Source organism: Cynocephalus volans, chromosome 8, assembly GCF_027409185.1.
Source record: "Cynocephalus volans isolate mCynVol1 chromosome 8, mCynVol1.pri, whole genome shotgun sequence".
Lineage (NCBI taxonomy): Eukaryota > Metazoa > Chordata > Mammalia > Dermoptera > Cynocephalidae > Cynocephalus > Cynocephalus volans.
In genome coordinates this window covers 50,534,347-50,554,974 of record NC_084467.1, presented here as the reverse complement: position 1 = coordinate 50,554,974, position 20,628 = coordinate 50,534,347, and the positions used below count along the sequence as shown (strand labels likewise).

At 41.8% G+C, this 20,628-nt stretch overlaps 1 protein-coding gene across 16 annotated transcripts in view; it reads right to left on the bottom strand.

The window, feature by feature from the left end:
* FGGY (FGGY carbohydrate kinase domain containing) overlaps nucleotides 1-20,628 on the bottom strand; it is a 433,428-nt gene that overhangs the window by 183,100 nt on the left and 229,700 nt on the right. For all 16 annotated transcript variants that reach the window (XM_063105670.1, XM_063105668.1, XM_063105673.1 and 13 more), the window contains one exon: nucleotides 11,025-11,128. In XM_063105670.1, coding sequence (XP_062961740.1) covers nucleotides 11,025-11,128 — 104 coding nt within the window. The remainder of the gene's footprint in view (nucleotides 1-11,024; nucleotides 11,129-20,628) is intronic.

Below are 20,628 nucleotides of genomic sequence, written 5' to 3'. Positions count from 1 at the left end.
AACATCACTGGTTGAAAAGCCCAAATACAAACTTGGCAATTGGATGTTGTTGATGCTTTCCTATCAGTTTTATATTTCACTTTTGGCCTGCTTCAAGGGATAATTCAGTGAACAACTCAGTTGCTGTGTGGATGGAATTGTGTGACTAAACTGATGAATGCAGCTGTGCCACAGGAGAAGGGTCAGTTAATCAAGTAAAAAAACCTAAAGCCTAACTGAAAACCAGAGCGTTCACATGCTGTATCTCCCTTTTGCTGCAAAGGCTGCCACTCAATCAAAAAATGGAAATCAAAGTGGTGTGGCATTACTTGCTCTTCAACAGACCTTTATGGTTACTACCTGGTATTTTTCTGTGTGTCCTTCCGCCCGTGTATTCATCCAACATTTACTAGACATCTGCTATATTTCAAGTACAATGCTAAGTGCAGTAAATAGAAATGCACTGTTTTGTGATAGCCTCTGTTATCTTCCTAAGTAATAAAGACCACGTGCTGGTATCATTCCATGGTATAACCTAAAAGACGGGCACTAAATCTTTCTCTTTCTCCAACATCACTAAACTCCATTCTCTAGAAGTTTAAAAAATACACAGCAGGGTGTGAATTTTATGGTATATGAATTATCTTTCAATAAAATGGTTTTAAAAATATACGGTATCTCAGTAACATTCACTTCCGTAGGATTTAAGGCTTCAGTTCTCTTTGAACTGAATATTCCCAAGTCCATAAGAATGTAGACAAAATGTCCACTGGATCTTACCATTTACACTTTTTTTTTTTTTTCGGACTAGTAGAAGGTTCATTAGGAAGGGACTTTCAATCTCACTCCTTTAGCAATGATTGCTCAAAAAACTTCTCATTGATTCTTCTGGGATCTTTGGTCTCTGAGATGTTATTTCTCCTGGGGCTCTAACAATTGGTTAAGTAAAAGAGTAGAAACTACCCTGAACTTCCGAAGGCTCTTGGGATAATTTCAAAAAATATGAAAATCTAATTAACCTATGAAAAATAAGGCACTTGGAGTACACAAAGAGAGTGGGAGAAGCGGATGGAAACAAAAGGGAAGAACAATAAGGTGAAAATACTAAAACCTCTGAATTAAATGTCTGTGGAACTAAATGAGGTCGTGCACGCTGAGGCACTTGGAGCGGAACCCAGTTCTTTGTAAAGGCTCCACAGTAGCTGTTTTCATTACCTGCTTCACCCACACCTGCACTCCTGGAAAAGCACAAACCCTTTTGTAACTGTTAGGTAACTCTCAGCAGCCACAGAATCAGAATCACCCACTCGGTAGATGAGTGGTAAGCAGAAAAAGGGGGAAAAAAAATCAATGTGGTTTTCATTTCATGCCTTTCCAAATGAATACAAAAACATCTTCATGAGTTGGGAAGTCAGCCGCATGTCTTCAAATTGCCAAATTCAGTGCTTGACCACAGAGCAGCAGGGAAATAGGGAAGATTAAATAAGGAGTCTCATAAATACTCTCTTCCCAGGGGATGATGCTGACAAGTGATGTTATTTATTTTTATTGTTATCATTAGGCTGGTGGCCTCTTTGAAAGGCAGTGATTTGGAAGACTGGGAAGAAGGGAACATGAGAGCACACTGTGGTCTAGTGTGAGCCAGCCCTAACTCTGCAGTTCTCATCAGGCTCTGGAAAAGATCTGCCTTATAATCACTCTACCACCATTTCCACAAAACACGCATGGGCACAGCCAACCCCTCCTACAGCCTGTGTCTCATTGTACTGCTTCGAGTTAAGAGTATGAGCTCTGGAATCCAACAGCCTGAGTTGCAAACCTATCTATAGGACTTACTAGCTAGGTGAGCTTGGGTAAGTAATTTGTCTCTCTGAGCCTCAGTTTCAGTGTCTGTAAATTAGTAGGATAATTCTGGTAAGTGCATAAAGTTATTATGAGGGTTAAAAAAATCCAAATTTCTTAGACCATAATAATTAAACATGCAATAAGTATTAGCTCTTATTGTCACTGTTGCTAATTTTCCTCCACCTAGGCAGTCCTCTAGAACTTTCCACTCCCATCTGCCACTCCCATCCCAACCTCCAGCCTGTGCAGCTCATCATGAGGGAGCTGAAATACAGCTGCCCCATTTTTTCCATCTACTTCTAGCATTCTTCCAGGCAAGCAGCAGTCTTGCGCAAAGCTGGGCTCAGGCAAGTTGACAGATAGACTCTCGCCAAAGGCTTTTCTTTCTGACCTTCTGAGAGGCCTCGTTTCACCTGACTTTTCTGTGTTCCTGGTGGGCTTCCAGAAACATGGGACCAGACAGCCCTGGCCAGATTTTATAGGAATGGAATGGCTGGATCACACAGTAGGTGTGACTGTTTAAGAAACTGCTAAATTGTTTTCCAAAGTGGTTGCACCATTTCACATTCCTACCAGCACTGCATGAAAGTTCCAGCTCCCCACATTCTCGCCACAATTTTAGCCATTCTAATAGGCATATAGTGGATTTCACTGTGGTTTTTATTTGCATTTCCCTTGTAACTAATGATGTTGTGCATCCTCTGCTCCTCTAACAAACAGACCCTGTCCAGAGCCGCATGATCCTAGAAGAATACAGCTGTCCCACATCCAGGCCACACCATTTGCTTTTGGGGACTTTTCCTCAGATGGTCTGAGAAAGCTGTAAAGTGCCATTATGGACATTACCCAGCTGTAAGGACATGGCATGGTCTGAAGGGGGGCTTTTCTCTGATTATAGCCCAAAGACACGAAGGCCACAGGCTCCCTATCTGTCTTTTCGCAACAGAGTGGAGATCGGGATACAGAACCAGTCGGCCTAGGTGCATTCTAATGAGCCCCAGGGGGAAGAGAACATGTTCTCCTCCCAAGGGTACAGGGTGGCGAGTGGGGTGGGGATGGGGATGGAAAATTCTAGAAGACTGCCTTGGTCAAGGAGAGAAGAAAGAGTGGCTGATTACTAACCCAGGTCCCACTGAAGTAAAATCTTACTTCACAGAGACACCAAGTAAATTCCCTGATTTCTCTGGTGAGATGGGTGTGGGAAACAGACTTACAGCATCAGACTTCTCCCAGTCAGTCAGGCCTCACTCAGTAGAGACAGGTGTTGAATGATGACCCCATTGGATGGAGAAGGAGTGAGAAGAGACCTGGAAAATCCAATCACCTGTACACTTCCCCATGGGAGCAAAGGCAATCCAGCCAAGCAGTCACTAAGCATATACTACGCATCCATTTCTGAACTGGACAGGGTGAGCTGAGAGCAGGCACAGGAAACACAGACCCACTAAGCAAGTCAGCTCCATCCGAGATACAAATCAGTACCACTAAAACAGCTAGAAGCCAAAGGAATAAAATATGTCAGAGCAGCTAGAGAATTTGAGTTGGAAGGAAAAAAGTGAAAACCAGTATTTACTGACTGCCCACTATGTACTATTCTTTAAATAAGGACAAAATAATTTTTATAGATATATTGAGAATAGTGCCTGAAATATAGTAAGCACCACGTAAATGATGGCAGATACTATTATTATTGTTATTTTTTCTGGTATTCTTTTTTGTTTTTTAAAAAAGCTTTATTGAGCTATAATTACCATTCAATAAACTGCACATATTGAAAATGTCTGATTTGATAAGTTTTGACATAGCATACACCAGTGAAGCCATTACCACAATTAAGATAAGCATATGTATCACCCCCAAATCTTTCCTTGTGCTCCTCTGCTGTCCTACTCTCCTGCCCTCACTGTGCCCACTCCTCACCAGGCAACCACTGATCTGCTTTTGGTCGCTATGTATTAGTTTGCATTTCCTAAAATTTTAAACAATGGTACTATCCAGTTCTCTTTTTTGTCTGGCTTCTATCACTCAGCTTAATTATATTATGATTAATTCATGTTGTATCTTATATTAGTAGTTCATTCCCTTTTGTTGTTAGTAGTATACCATGATAACAATATACCAAGAGTTTGTTTGTCTATTCACTGTTGATAGACATCTGGGTTGTTTCCACTTTTGGACTGCAGGCTGAGTATCCCTTATCAGAAATGCTTAGAACAGGGGCCGAGCCCGTGGCGCACTCGGGAGAGTGCGGTGCTGAGAGCGCAGGCGGCGACGCTCCTGCCGCGGGTTCGGGTCCTATATAGGACTGGCCAGTGCACTCACTGGCTGAGTGCCGGCCACGAAAAAGACAAAAAAAAAAAAAAAAAAGAAATGCTTAGAACAGGATGTGTTTTGGATTTCAGATTTCTTTGAACTTTGGAATATTTGCAGAATACTTCCGGTTGATCATCCCTAATCTGAAAATCCTAAATCCAGAATGCTCCAATGAGCATTTCTTTTCAGTTTCGTGTCAGTGCTCAAAAATTTTTGGATTTTGGAACATTTCGAATGTTGGATTTTCGAATTAGGGATATTCCACCTGTACTACAAATAAAGCTGCTATGAACATTCCTATACACATTTTGGTATGCGCATATGCTTTTACAAAAGCAGAGTAACTGGATCACACAGTAGGTGTACGTTGACATGTAATAAACTGCTAAACTGTTTTCCAAAGTGGTCGCCAGCAGTGTCTGAGAGTTACAGTTCCCCACCTCTGAAAACGGTGTATAGTATGTCTCCCTGTGGATTTAATTTGCATTTTCCTAATGACTAACGATGTTGGGCATCTTCTCAGGTGCCTGTGAGTTAAATCTTTCCTTTGGTGAAATGTCTGCTTGAAAGTTTCCCCATGTTTGCCCATATTTTAACTGTGTCTTCTCTCCCTCTCCTCTAAGCTTTTGAGAAAACCTATTCAATTGAAAGGGAAGAGCATGGACTTTGGGCGCAGTTCTCTGAGACAAGAGTCTCCTTCTAGCACACTGTGTGACACACTTAACCACTCTTGGCCTCAGTTTCCTCATTTGTAAAATGGGGACAGTAACAGTGCCTACTTCATAGGACTGCTGAGCTGATTACATGATAGAAAATATTCAGTAAGGTGCCTGGTACACCTTACTTACTGATACTAGCTGGTGGCAGCTGGTATTATTGCCTGTCTCCTCATGATGACTGAGGCTGGGGTGCTATTGCCTGGGACCAGGGGTATTAAACATACTCAGTCCAGCAGAGTGTAAAACTCTCCTGCCTCAGATGCCAGGAGAAACAAGCTACCTGAAGCTTCTTCAATGCCTGGTCTGTCTTTCATTGCTCATCATTAATGCACAGTCTGTCTTTCATGAACTGCATCAACCCTCTCCTTGCCAGACCAATGCCTAGCACAGAGTTTGTTTCAATACAAGAGTGCTTCAAAAAGTTCATAAAAAGATTTGCATTACCTTTTAATCCTATTTTTCCATGAACTTTTTGAAGTATCCTCATATATGCAAGTTTGTGGGGCCCCAGGGCTAGCCTCCATATGGAAAGTGGCCTGAAAATGATGGTTCCCAGAGGGCTGACAACAGTATGTTCTGGTAATTGAAGAGGGAAAGAGGCACTTCAGGAATAGTTCCCAGTGCTTTCATGGGTAGGTGTAACTGTGGTCTTATTGTATCATATAGACTCCTCTCCCACTCCTAACTCTCTCAATGACCTCTGCCAATGTCACCTGCTAAAGGGACCAAGACAGAGAAACTGGTCCCACTTGCTCACTAACTTCTTAGCTGTGACATCCTATTAACAGGAGATCAGCAGGTCAAGGCACATGGCTGTTCTCCCTTCCTGTGGTGTCCTCCCAACGGGCTTGCACCAGCGCCCATCCCACCCAGGCAGCAAGGGAAGTCAGCTGCGTGGTTGTGGACGGAGCAGAGAAAAACAAAGTGGAGAAAAGTGAGGACGGAGCCGAGAACCTGAACCTGCACTGGAAGGTACAGTGTCCCGGTGCGAGCAGGGAACCACGATCCTACAACTATCACTTCCTATAGGAAAACTTCCTTGTCTATGGAAGACTTGAGCCGGCTCTTCTCCAAATTCCCACCTCACTCCAGTCATGCATTCACTATAGCAATTACCGTTTTGTATTGTAGTTATCTCCCTTGTTGTCTGTCTGCCTCAATGCACCTGAGCTCCTTCAAGGCAGGCATGACATTTTATCTTATTTAAGACCCTTAGCATTTAGCCAGGCAAATACAGAAAAATGTTTTCTTAATGAGTAAAGAATTGATAGATGTTTTTTGAAAAATAAACTTTTAATTTTAGAGTAGTTTTAGAATATAGAAAAGCTGTGAATAGTGGAGTTCTTATCTGCCCCACACCCAGTTTAGTTTCCCTATCATTAATATGCTAAGTACATATGTCACAATTAATGCACGATGTTGATCTGTTACCCACACATTACTGAGATTTCATTAGTTTTTACCACATGTCCTTTTTCTGTCCCCAGATCCCATTCAGGATACCACATTTAGTTGTCATGGCTCCTCTGGGCTGTGATAGTTCCTCAGACTTCCCTTGTTTTTTGATGACCCCGACAGTTTTGAGTACTGGTCAGGTATTTTGTAACACGTCCCACAACTGTGATTTGTCTGATGTTTTTATGATGATTAGACTGCAGTTATACATACTGTCAATATGACTTATCGCTGCTGATGCTGACCTTGATCACCTCGCCGTGGTAGTGAGATTTCTCCAATCTAAAATTACTCTTTTCCTTTCTCTCTATACTGTACTTTTTGGAAGAAAGCCTGCACTTGAGGAGTGGGAAGTTATGTTCCACATCCTTGATGGTGGAACATCTGCATAAATTATTTGGAATTCTTCTGTAATGGGAGATTTGTCTCTTCTGTTCATTCATTTATTTATTCAGTCATTTAATAATATCAATATGAACTCACAGATATTTACATTATACTTTGGTTTATAATCCAATAATCCCTTATTTTACTGCCTAAGTTGTTCCTGTTTTGGCCACTGGGAGTTCCCTCAGTTGCCTCTCTCTGATATACTTTCATCTTTTCTTTTTTTTTTTTTTTTTAATTTGAGCCCTTCCTTACTTTCTAGCATCACAAGATGCTTCAGGTTCATCTTGTATATTTCTTGCCCACTTTGAATCAACCATTTCTCCAAGGAGTCCTGGTTCTTTTTATTGGATAATGGTATTAGAAACCAATATCTGGGCACTAGGTGTATTTGTAACAACTAGCTACTGGAGTGTCCTTGCTTCTAGGTTTACTCAGCTGAAAGAGCTAGGATATATATGTACATTTACTAACTTATTTTGATATGCACACATACCCATAATTTTTATATATATCCATCTGTATCTATGTTAGGCTACATATGAATTCATACTAATGTCTGTAATTCTAATCCATTATTGCATGGATCATTCTAGCCTTAAGGAATCATTTTTAATAACAACACCATATTTGGTATTTTGTGCCAGGTACAGTGCCAAGCTGTTTACACAGATTACCTAATTGAATCCTGAACACAACTTTATGGTAAATACTACTGCCCACATTTATCAGATGAAGAAGCTGAGGCATGGAAAGATGAAGTATCTCAGCCAAATTCACACAGTAAGTGGTGGGGCAGGGCCAGCACATGAGCCTATGTCTCTGAGACTCCACGTCCACTCAGTGATAGAGAACCACTATCTCCAAATTCACCCAGGCAGGAGTGAGAAAACTTCAGCTCTGAGAGATTTATGATGGAGATGTACGTATTTCCCAGCTCTTATCAGGCATTGTTCTGCTCAAATCTTACCTCTTCAATACTCCTCCCCACCCCTACCCCACATCTGACATGCGAACTGGAAGACAAGTTGCCAAGTTACGACCCAACTTGACAGCCCAAGAAAAGGGGTGCTGGAGCAATGGCAAGGATGGGCTCCCTCTGACCCCATGACTTTTCAACCCCTGGCTAACCTCTGCTGTGTATTATCTTGGGTTTTGGTGACTTGTAGTAATTAACTCTGAACAAGCAGCTCTGCTTTCATGGAGTTAAAAAAAGAACATCTTTTTTTTTTCCTTGTTAATTAAATCACCCACAAGGAAGATAAATTTGCAGCCCACACTTGTATTTTCTAAAATATCAAAGGCCTGATTAGTACGTCTTATGTTTAACCTCAGGCCTTTTCTCTTGATTCCTGGAAATAACAGGAACTTGAAGGCAGAGAGCTTCTAAGTATTTACCAATACTCAATTACTTGGTCATTCATTCTTTCTTTCATTCTTTCATTCATTCATTCTTTTTGGGTGACCGAGAAAGAGACAATCGGGATCATGAACAAAATGTTCCTGGGAATTGTATCTGAATTAACCCCCTGAATTGGAAACATGAGAAGTGAGCAGAGAGGAAAAAAGAGAATCCTTTAGATCATGTTGAAAACTTCTTTTTGAAAAACCCACAGCTCCCTTTGGTCCCTGTGTTCTGTTTGGTGAATTTTTCCTGACAGTTGGTGGTTTTACGTGCCAGAACCACAACAAAGGGGGTCCTTGAGTTTCCCTGGGAGTGTTTCCTCAGACATGCACCTCTCCTAGACCTCACAAAGGTGCCATTGTTGCTGGCCTGCTGGGCTCCCAGCACCTGAGCGAGATCAAAGGCACTTTGCAATGCCAGCATGACCATAGTCTCGCCCTCATGACATAACATTAAAGCTGATGATTAATCCCCTTGGCCCAGAAGGTCCCTTCCCACTCTTGAGTACAAAGCGGGGTGGGGGTAGGGACTTTATATCCAGTACAACACAACCATAATAAAATGGCATTTTATGGCCCTCATTCATTGTAACCAACTGCAGCTGCCCATCAAACTCGTTAAAGCCCAAACAGTTGCTTCATGTCAGCCGTTTCTATCACTAGGAAAGTTTAATAAGAATCCCCACCATTTCTGAGTGTCTACTTTGAGGTAGCTACATACATACACAATGCATGTTGTCCAACAACCCTGTGAGACTGGCATCATTACCCCCAATATGATGGATGAAGAAACCGAGACTCAGAGAAGTTAAGTGGCTCACTCTGGTCCTAGGGCCAAAAAGTTCACGAGCAGATGTTCAAACCTGCATCTGGAGTACTCGAGAGCCCATGCTTTTTCCCCATTCCTCTATGAGCACATTATAATCATGCACAATACAGTGAGGCATGAGGAAAATGAGCTTTGGAATCAGAGCAAGGTTTGAATTCTCAGCTCCACAACTTAATATTTTTGTGAGCCTGGGAAAATTGCTGGACTTTTCTATACCTCAGTTTCCTAATTTGTAAAAATGAATATGGTAGGAAAAGTAGTATTATCCCCATTAAGAGACAATAAGACCAAGAAGCAGGACATCACAGAGTCACTCATGTTCATTTAGATTTGCTTCTGCCCAGAAACTGGGAATTGAGTTGGGTAAAAATGCCTGAAATTCAGATTTCACAGAAGAAGCCAAATGAGAGTTGTCCCTTTGAAAACAGGAGATGATTTAAATGAGTTTAAATCAGTGTTTGGTGAAATCAGGCTAACGAGTATAGACTCATGCCAAGGGAAATAAGGGCCCACGCCCTGTGTGGGCAGTTCCTGCTTCTAGAGAGGCCTTAGGCTTCTATGGATGTCTCCCTCAGGGACAGCTAAGCCTTACCACAGGGCTGCCAGAGGGGCAGAAATATTTTTAAACTTAGTTAAAGAAGATCCATATAAGACTCTGCCTTGAGCCCAGAGAAACAAATAAAAGGAAATCTACTCCCTTAAAGTCCAGTCCAAATGTCACCTCAGATTTCTCTAGCCCTGGTCCTCTCCCAGGCAGTCACAGTCCCCTTTCTGCTCAACATCAGCAGCATTAGGAAGCAAGAGCTAACTTTGTGAAGTGCTCCCCATATGTGAAGCACTTTGTATTACCTCATTTAATCCTCACACTTGGAGACAGGTACAAAAACTCTCCACATTTTGCAGATGAGAAATCTGAGGCCTTGTCCAAGGGCCCATATTTAGTAAGTGGAGGAAGTGGGACTGGAAACCAATTGGACTGGCTCCACCATCTCTACGAAATGATGTGCCACATGGGAAACCACCTTGCACAGTGCCTGGCACATCACAGATGCTCAGGATCATGAATTCAGGCTGAATGTATATTTTGGGGCCACATATTGCATTATAGTATCTGTTATGTCTCTATCTCACCAATGGGGGGGGGGGGCTAAGGCATCTTTATGTCCCCAGGGTTTAGCACAGCCTGACACAAGAGCGGGGATCAGTAAGTAAGTCAATATATCAATATTTACTCAACCAAAATACTTAACAGTATAAAAGGTTCAGTGGTCCCTACAGTTCCTAAGCAGTTTCACATGGCACACGATTTCCTCCCTAGTTGCAGTGATTCTGCCCTGGGATATATCCTACTCTAATCTCTGCTCATCTCCCTGCTCCTCCCCCATCCTTCTCTCTATTTTACTTGTCTGGGAAAAATCCAAGGAGTCGTCCATCTAAGTTTAACAGAGCAATAACTTTTAAATAAAAATATGGTAGAAATAGGTACTTATCAAAATGGAATGCTTTCAGACTCATGCATTTAAAGAAGATATAAATTTTAGGGCAGGCACTAAATTTTAACTGCAATCTTGGAGAAAGCCTTTCCACTAATTCATGGAGAAAAATTAACAAAGTGAAAATTGCTTATCAGTGTTCTTTTGAAGTCATGATATGCAGCCTAATTCTATAGATCATCAGGACACTCCCAGGAAGATGGATTTATATTGACTTAGAGAGAGTTCAGCAGCCAAGGAAAACAGACACCCCTTTGCAGAGAAGACCTGGCTACCCATTAGGGACAGATCAGGCTAGAGGAGCAGAGGCTTTGCCATCTTGGGATCCAATTTCACTCCTCATGCCTGGGCTCCCTGACAGGATGACATCAAAGGCAGACACAGCCCTTTTCACGTGTGTGTGGTTTTTTTTTTTTTTTTTTTAAAGAATTTGGCTGTTGGAAAAAGATATGGCCAGTCTACGCAAGGACTCTAGAAGGAGGGCTGGGCTTCTGGATGGACCAAGCACAGAGGGCAAGAAGGGAGGAGAGGGACGAAGTGAAGCCAGCAGCTGCCTCCCACTGTGTCCGGTGGCCTTGCCTTTGTGCCTGGCAGACTCACCCCCATGTGACAAGAAGACGTTCCACAAATGACAGCCAGCCGTGACGTCACTGGCTGTCCCTCACAGATGAGGCCGTGCCCCTTCACATCTGCTCCAATCACTCCTGTGAGAAAGGAAAATGAAATAAAATCCTCTTTAAAAAAAGAGAAAAGAAAGAAAGAAAGCTGAAAACAATCATAAAACACTCTACTTTTAAATAGCCAAACAACACTGAGGAAAAGTCCCATGTGTAGGCTAGTCTCAAATAGAAACCAAAAGAGCATACTTGCCTGCCATGGGAAAACTAGGAAGCTTGTTCTGTTTTTGCTTTACTCTGGGTCCATGTACAGCATCCAACGTTGTAATATCAGTGACGGTAATTATTATACTAAGAGCAGCAGCTCTCAGTATTTTGTGCTCATTACATACCAGACACCATGCTGTATATATACATGTACAGTCTCATTTGATACTAACACTGTCAAGTAGGTATTACTAAAACATCAAACATTAGAGGACAACCTAAGGTCTGCAGAAGTTAAGTGACTTGCCCAAGGTCACACTGCTAGCAAGGAGCACACATTAGAGGACAACCTAAGGTCTGCAGAAGTTAAGTGACTTGCCCAAGGTCACACTGCTAGCAAGGAGCAGGACCAAATGGAATTGGTTTAACATATCACATTTCAATCTCAAAGAATGCAAAAGCAAAGGACTTGTCTGTGATAAATCTTTATGGCATCTCTAGGTCACCATTCTTAACTATCACTTCTCACAGAACTCCAAGCATAAAGAAGAGTGTGACTGACAGTGACTTCCTGTCAAAAGAATGCCACATGGTAGAGTTTCTCATAAATGGCAGAGTCTCAGGCATCTTACCCACACAGATTGTATTTCTTGCTACTTGCTGGACAAGTGAAGTTACAAATGTGATGAGGGAACTAGACAGATGGTTTCGAACTGGAATTGCGCTTCATTTATTCAAATATCCAACAAACACATTCTATGCACAAAATGATATAGTGGGTGTGGTATGAGAGCCTCAAACCTGCATAATGACAACAGGAAGCAGGAGGTGATAAGTGCTGGGGCAGGGCACAGACAGAGGCTGGGCTGCAGGAGACTGCAGCATCTGCTGGCCCCACCAGCTCCACTGCCATGCCACTCCTGCTCTCAATCTCTAACACTGGATGCTCTTTCCCACCTCAAGACCTGAGTGTCTGCTCTTCCCTCTGCCTGGAATGCCATTCCCCAACCCTCTGCCAGGCTAATTCCTATTTATTCCTAACTCACAGTCATTTCCTCAGAAAGGGCTTCCCTGATCTTCTAGGAAAGACGGAGTCTCCCTTTTAAATGATCTGAGGCATTGGACTTCCATAGCGAAGAAGACATTGGTAATTTTAAAACACCATACACTGTCTGCCTCCCCTTCTGTGATAGAAGCTGCAGGAAGCTGGCACTGCCTTACCCCCAGGCTTAGCAGCCCAGTACCTTCCACAAGTGCTAGCTCAGGCTATGAATGCTTGAGGGATGCCAGGATACAGAAGACAAGCTCCTGCTCTCAGGGTGTTCACAGTCTGCTGCGAGGGAGAAAGGATCCTAAATGGAGCATTTTAATGCAGGAAGATCAGTATATGACAGGAGGAAACACCGTGGCCGAGGGGACAGCTAACCCGCCTGAAGGGGCTCAGGGAAGTTTCCCAAGGAGTTCAGTCTATACTGAGTTCTGCAAGAGTTAGCCAGGTAAATGACAGGGAGTGTCTCACCAGGCCAAAAATCCCCAAATGGTGAAGACACTGGCTGCTCAGTGTGCAGGCTTTTCTAGAAAGTGTGATCTACGGGACCACAGGGAGGCCTATTTATAGCTTTCTAGGATTTTCCATAGCTTTTTTCAAATTCTGTTTTCTGGGGCGCAGCAACTTGTGAACCTATACTATTGTTCCGAAGCCCAGCGGCACAGGCTAGTGAGACTCTTCCAAACTTTCTGTGTTGGTTATCACAGAAGTTAGTTCCCAGCAATCAGGCAGTTGAGGTCTGGGACTGAAGCCTGCATGAGTCCTGTGCCTGTGCATTTTCAGATCAAGTCCCCTGCTCTGCTCAGTATGGTGGGGCTGCCCCTGCAGACGCAGTTTCTAGACTCCAAGTTGGCCAAGGTTGGCCCTGCTGGGAGATCTGAGGGCTGGAGTAAAGGGGAAGCCAGAACATATCTCCTCCTCTTCCCGGTCTCAGGTGGAGTCTACAGTAATGACCACTTCTCCTCTGTGACTTCAACTCTGTTGACAGGGCTCCCCTGGCTCCCATATCTGCTGCTGTCCACCAACCTTGGAGTACAGTAACACCACCTCTTTTCTTTGTCCCTCCAGCCAGGGGGTGATGGTAACTTCCATTTTGTTGACCTCTGGCTTGCTTCATAGGGAATGTAGCTGTTCTCAGCTGCTTGTCATCTAGGTCACCATTTTTATGCATTAAATTCCCTCTTTTTAAAACATGTAGACTGGTTTATGTTTTCCTGGGTGGACCCTGAGTGATACAGTTCCCCATTCAAGGCCCAAAGGTTTTTGCACAGGAATAAACCCTAGATATGAGCTAATTCTAGCTGAGCTCTTCTTGCATGCTCTCTCTCTAGAGACATGCCTCATTTTATTCTTACAACAACCTCATGCGATTGGTACTGTTATTATTCTCATTTTACAGAAAAGAAAACTGGAGCTTAGAAATGAGAAGTAACTTCATCAGGGTCACGCAGCTTGCAAGTTATAGGGCTGAGATTCACATTCAGGTAATCTGATTCCAAAATGCTGGTTCTTAACCACTAAGACTTTCCTCCAAGATAACCTAATAACCAGGCAGTCAATGTTTATTTATCTGTACATCTCAAAATATTAGGGACTTAAAGATATTGACCTTGAGATCCTTGACAGAACAGGGGCTGGTGACTGGTGATCAACAATGTTATTAGAACCTGAAAACTAGTGTGTTATAAGGAGAAAAGAATGTAATTTGGAGACAGAAAGATCTTCTATAAAATGAAGAAAATAATATCATCATATGGTTGCTCCAATATTGAGGAACTATTTAGAAACAGATGTTTGATTAATGGTAGCCACAGCGCCATCACCATCACCACCACCACCATCATCTGAACTCTCTCTCCAGAGACAATTCCTCCCTTTCTAGCAAACATACCCAACATCTAAGATAGGCTAGGTACCATGCTAAGCTCTTTAAATATTCTCTCAATCTTTACAACATCCATAAAAGGTAAATATTCTTTTCTCCCTTCAATAGATGCAGAAGCAAAGGATCCAAGAGTTCAGGTAACTTGCCCAAGATCACAGAGATCGATCTAAGAATCAGTGCCAGAGTTTGATCTTTGTTCCATCTGATTCCATAACCCATGTTCTTTCTATACTTCCTCACTGAATGATGTTATTATTGTCTTATATACAGGAAATGTACTTGGAGGTGTCAGTTCACCATGGATCACAGTGAGAGCCATGGGCTGAGTTAGAAAATCCAAGTTTTATTTCCAATTCTTCCACAAATGACCTAAAAGTTTGAACTTGTTCCCTCATCTCCACAATGAGAGAACTGAATTGCAAGTGGAGGTCCTTCTTCAGCCAACAATGCACACAGTGCTTCTTCTGAAGTACCAGTAAAGTGTCTCCCTGCTTAGAAACACGAGGGCAAAAAAGTCCCTCCTGAGATCCCACAATCTCAAGTCCTGAGGAAAATGAGATAACCACCAGCTTGCATAGCACTGGCAAGAGGTAGGTCCTGCCCACTGTCCCCTCAAGAGAGGGTCTCTGCACTCTGCCAAATGCCCACACCTAATTTGGCAGAAGTGCAGAGCTGTGGCTCACTGTGGGAACACAGGGACCAGAGAGCTGGCAGATCTCATTTTCCCTTTGTCCACACAGAGCTTGGAGGGGCTATCCCTGAGAAAAGAGGCCCAAAGATAAGCACGGAAAAGCAAGAAAAGGCAGGAGGAGCTTTCTCCTTTGTGAATAAACATATTTCACAATCTGCAGAGGAGTCACAGGCTGCACATGTACATCAGGAAACAACTCACAAGATGAGACGTTGACACATGTGGCCCTCAGTGCTGCTGGGGCCCTTTATGGGACTGAACCATGTCAGTTTTTTCTGCATGCCTCAGAATATTCTAGGGGAAAAATTAGCAGCTGAAGAAATAGGCACCGGAAAAAAAAAAAAAAAGGAAGATAATTGTTTTCCTTGAAACTTGCACAATGCTCAGCTGATGGTAGTTGCTCAATAAATTTTTCTGGAATGAAAAAACAAATAGTAGAAAAACAACTTACTGATTCAATGAATCAACTCAAGGCCTCTTATTTAATGACTCCCACTCCTGAACATACACATACTCATATAGTTCAAATCAAGCAATATGTATAAAAACAAAATTAAAAAGGTAAATTTAAGACTTCATGAACAGCTCTCTTATTTACTCTTATGTGCTGTCTTCCTCCCACTCTCCCATCCATCATCCATTTACTGAGTACCTACTATATTTATATAAAAGAATAAAGAGACTTTGCAAATGTTATGATTAATAGTATGTTATCCTGTAATTTATCAAGCCACAGCTGCTTTGAAAACTTTAAAGGGTTATATAGAAGAAAAACATCCCAAGTTCTAGCATTTGTGTTATAATTATCTCCCACTTTATAGCTATATAAAGTATTTTACAGTTTGCGAAGCATCCTCAAACACTACCATTCATTTAATCTTAGGAAAATCCTGTGATATGTGTATTTTATTTACAGTTCACAGTTGAAGAAAATGAATTGCAGAGAGGTGAAGTAATTTAGTCAAGTTTACTTAGCTACTTAGAGGCAGAAGTAGGGCTCAAACTAGGACTTTCAGCCACCTAGTCTCATGTTGGCATCTTGAAAAAGATTCTCTTGAAGCAACAACCTCAGATAGCTTCTCTGAAGGAGAAAAAAAGGATGAGAAGGGTTTCGAACATTACTTAAGACTGTATCAACCTGAGATTTGATTCAGCCACTTGAAGGAATGAACTGATTGATAAATTCGAACAAATGAGTTGCTTGACTAAGCTGGCTGAGAGGTTTTTGTAGTCTTTCAGGAGAAGGATCTCCAGAGATCACCACCAGCCTCATGTATGCAAAGTTGGTGTGAACTGTAAGCTTCTGGAAAGGCAAGAGTCATACTAAAGGCATTTTTTCTGCAAAGGACATAATACTCTACACAATTATTTTAGCTAATGTTCATTTAAGCTATACAGAAATAATATATTGGACTGGCATTATAGTGCAGTGCTTAAAAACAATAACTCATTCATCAAGTGACTTTGGTTAAGTTTCTTATCTTTATGCATCAATTTCCAGATTGGTACAATCTGAATAATAGTATCTTCCTCATAAGATTGTTATAAGGATTAAATATTTTAATATATGTAAAGTGCTTAGTTAGACCAGTGCTGTCCAATAGAACGTTCTGTGATGATGGAAATGTTCTGTATTTACACTGTTTAATACAGTAGTCACCAGACACATATGGCAACTGAGCACTTGAAATGTGGCTAGTACAACTGAAGACTGAATTTCTTATTTCAATTAGTTTAAATTTCAACATCCACATATAACTAGTGGATACTGTACTGGATGGTGCAGATTAAAACATGCCTAGCACCATAGGAATGTTTGCTGTCTATTATTTTTGTTACTGTTATTGCTGCTGCTATTGTTCTTGCTTTTATTTTGTCCTATTTATTTTCTCAAACTTAGGCTTAAATCCCACTTACATGACTTTGGGCAAATGCCTTGATTTCTTACGTCAATCTCTACATCTGAAGAATGTGGATAATAATACTTACCTACAAAATTGCTATGGGGATTAAGTGAGATGGACACAGAACCCAGAAGTACTCAACACATGGGAGCTGTTCCATTCAGGACCTACAGAAGTACTCACATAAGCAGGGCTCCACGTGGGGCCCTTTCTACTCATTCCTGACTGTGCGTTGCCCGTCCACGCCTCTGAGCATTTGCTCATGCTGCACCCTCTGCCAAGAACATTGTTTCCACCAATACACCTCATCCCCTGACAATCTGGCTGGGGAGCATGGACTCCATTTCGAAGACATACCTGTAGCATCAGAGCCTTTCCTGACCACATCCCCCCTCATCCCTCAAGTATCCCATTCAGTCACAACGACCAAGCCTCCTTCCTTTGTACCCCACCTTCTGGCACTGCACAGATTCTACCATTATATCTGTTGTTAATCTGTGTGCACACCTGTTTCCCTCTACTAGATTGTGAACAAACTGAGGCCAGAGCAAGTCTTGACACTGCAGTGGCTCACTGATTTTTGTTGCTGTTGTTGAATGAATAAATGAACGAATGCGTGAGCCACAAAATATACACTAGTAAAGCACAAGACGTTTTCTAGATAATGGCAGCACACTTAATCATGGACAAATGCATGAATAAATGCTCTGTGTCTTAAATATGATTAAAGAGAAAAATACTGAAGAGTTCTGAGTGACAACTGATGGGTAACAATAAAATTACTGAAGCCTCACAACGCACCTTGGTTAACCTGTCAAAAATCATTACTAAAGAGTAAAGGTCCTAAGATCCTTGATTATTGAGAGTGCCTTGTGCTTGACACTTTGCAAACATGGTCATATTCAATTCAAACAATGAGCTTGTGAGGTGGTTATTATCACACTGTTTTACAAATTGGGAACATGAGACTGATGTTTTTCAAGTAACTTGTTCAAGGTCCCTCACTGCTACGGTGCGGGGGCTGAGGATGTATGAGACCCAGATCTACCCAACTCTAACTCTGCCTTACCATACACTATCTCATGCAGGCTGCAAAACTAGCTCTTTTCTTTCCAACTTCTAAGTATTCCCAGACAGCATAGATGAACTCAGATCTCTTTCAGACTTATTGTCCTAATGCCACTAAAGCAAGCCCAAAGGGTTAACCTCAAGCCTAACAAGTGAAAAGGAGCAAAACAGCTGAAAAGATTTCTGTGATCCTAGTGTTGGATGACGTATCACCTCGACTTTGAAAGAAATGTGGTCTAGAATTCACCCAACCTAAATACTAAAGCAGGTTTACTTTTTGAAAAATCCTATGTTATAAGACTATAAAGAAATTTTACACACCTTGACACTGCCACGGTCCCTCCTCCCCACCCTCCCACCCTCCACAGAGATCACAGGCAAGGTCTTTGTCTAAATTAAATGTAGACAGACATTTACTCGATATTTAAACTAGTTAGAGCACAATGATTTAAAGCGAGGGCTCTGGGATTAGAATGCTTGGTTTCAAGTCTGGCAAGTTGGTCAAACCATTTAACCTTCCTGTGCCTCAGTTTCCTCGTTTATAAAATTAGAATGATGATATTATGTGGCTTATAGGGCTACTGTGAAGATTAAGAGAGTAGAACAATGCCTGGGGCATAGTTTACTGAATATAGTTTTGCCATTATTGTTGTTACTAATGACAACTTGCAGTCTCCAGTGTTAATAAAAGGGCTTGGCATGATAGTTCATGTGCTTGCTTTCAGCATGGTGCGTGCTCTGCCAGAGTTATTTAGTTTACTTAGACTGACTGAACATCTGTTTTCTGTCCTTGAATATACAACTGATGACAGAATAATGGAGGGGCCTGGGGAATAAGGAAAATGAGGTGCCAGGTAATTAGGCACCACCTAGGCTAACAATTTAAACATTGTTGAGAATAAACCAAAAGCTCTCTATACCCTAAAAGCCAAAATCACAGGTAGCACTATTCACAGTGCAATTCAACTTGCAACGGCATTCATCATTTCTGTTTTAATGCTACACTCTTCCATGATTTGCACCAATCAGAAACCAAACCAAGAGCATGAGGGAAAAAGGGGTGAGAACAAAGAAAAGACCTTCAGATGACTGGGTCTCAATCCTCTGTTCCTCTTTTCTACCTAGAAAGGTCAAATCTCAAAGGTAGGCTAATATATAATGGCTTGGAAATCTGAGACTTAGAGAGCACTAGCAAAATCCACAGTAAAGATGAAGCAAAAACTTGATTTCAGAAATTCCTTTCTTCCAGTCCTCAGCACAGCCTCTGGATTACTTGGACATTGTCATCTATGACTTCATAAAAGACAATTTTTCACTCATAGGCATTAGGCACTATAATGTGTCAGGTTGAAATCCAATTCAAACAGCCAAGTGAACTCACAAAAATTACTTTGTAAAATAAAGAAACCAAAATTAAGAGAACTGGTTAAGTACCACGAATGTATCTTATGGAATAAATCCTTAAATAGATGTACAACTGTGATTCTAAATCACCTAGTTACCTTCTTATATTTTATAAATTAATTAATTCAACAGCTATTTATAGATCCCCAATTATAAATCAGGCATTGTGTTAGGTACTAAAAATAAGATGAAAGTCATTTCCTTTTATTGTACAAGATTTTAGTCTACTCGGGGCAGAAAGACAGAGACAGGCAGACATTTATAAGACAGTATGGGTACAACCAGATCCGAATATGTCTACTGGAAGTGTGGAACCCAAGCCCCTGACCTGGCTTGAATGTTTGGGAGAGGCCTCCACAAGTAGTTGAGTCAGTCAGCAAGAAAGGTAGGCAGGGAGAGAAAGGCATTTCAGACAAAAGAAATAGTAAAACAAAGACACAGGAGAGAGAAAGAGCAAGACTGCTGGCTAACACAGTCTGAAGGAGACAAAACTTCATATTCTGGAGAACTTGGTTGCGTAAAGCCCTGAGTCTAAAGACACACAGGTCTATATTTGATTTCCAGCTTCGCCACCAGTGTGCTACACAACCTTTCATAAGCTTTTCTCAGCTGTAAGGTGGGAAGAATGGCATCTACTTTTCTGGGTCATTATTCCCAGTGTTAGCACTTGATGGGATTCAGGATCTTCTACCCTCACGTAGAGCATATTGAATATTTTAAGCTGAAGATATCTGAGAAAACCACTAAAGCAGGAAGGTCACTCTCACCTTCCTCTACCCTTCCTCCCTAAAGCAGGTCATAAAACTTAGGAAGGATTTCCTGACCTGCCCGTGATGCAGGTCATAAGATCCTCATGTGAGAGGTGCCCATATTCTTATCTCTGAAGACAAAGGGTCACAGAGAAGAAACTGAACAAACAGGCCTTGCTAAGGATCCCCCAATTCATAACCATTAGATCATGCCCTTTATGCTCTACAATATTTCTCCACGACTGTCCACTCTTCATCAAACCTAGCATGAAAATACTTCTGCTTAACTGTTTCTTAGGGTCTTCATTTCCTTCTGAAGGCTCTTGTGTCACATAAAATATAAAATAAATTTGTACACTTTCTCTTATTCATATATGAGTATCTTTTGTTAAAAGGGCCTCAGCTATGAGCCTAAGTTGGATGGAGGAAGATATTTTCCTCCCCTACATGCTGTAAGGCCAGCGTCCCGGCAACTTCCCCAACCCCTCCAAGCCCCAGGCAAACTGGAACAGTTGGTCATTCTACACACAAGGCAAGTAGCTTTGTGCCTGGGATTTAGGAACTGCTCAATACATGCTAGTCTCCAGTTTCTCCTGGAGGAAAGCAGGACTAGATTTCCTTCAGCAAACTT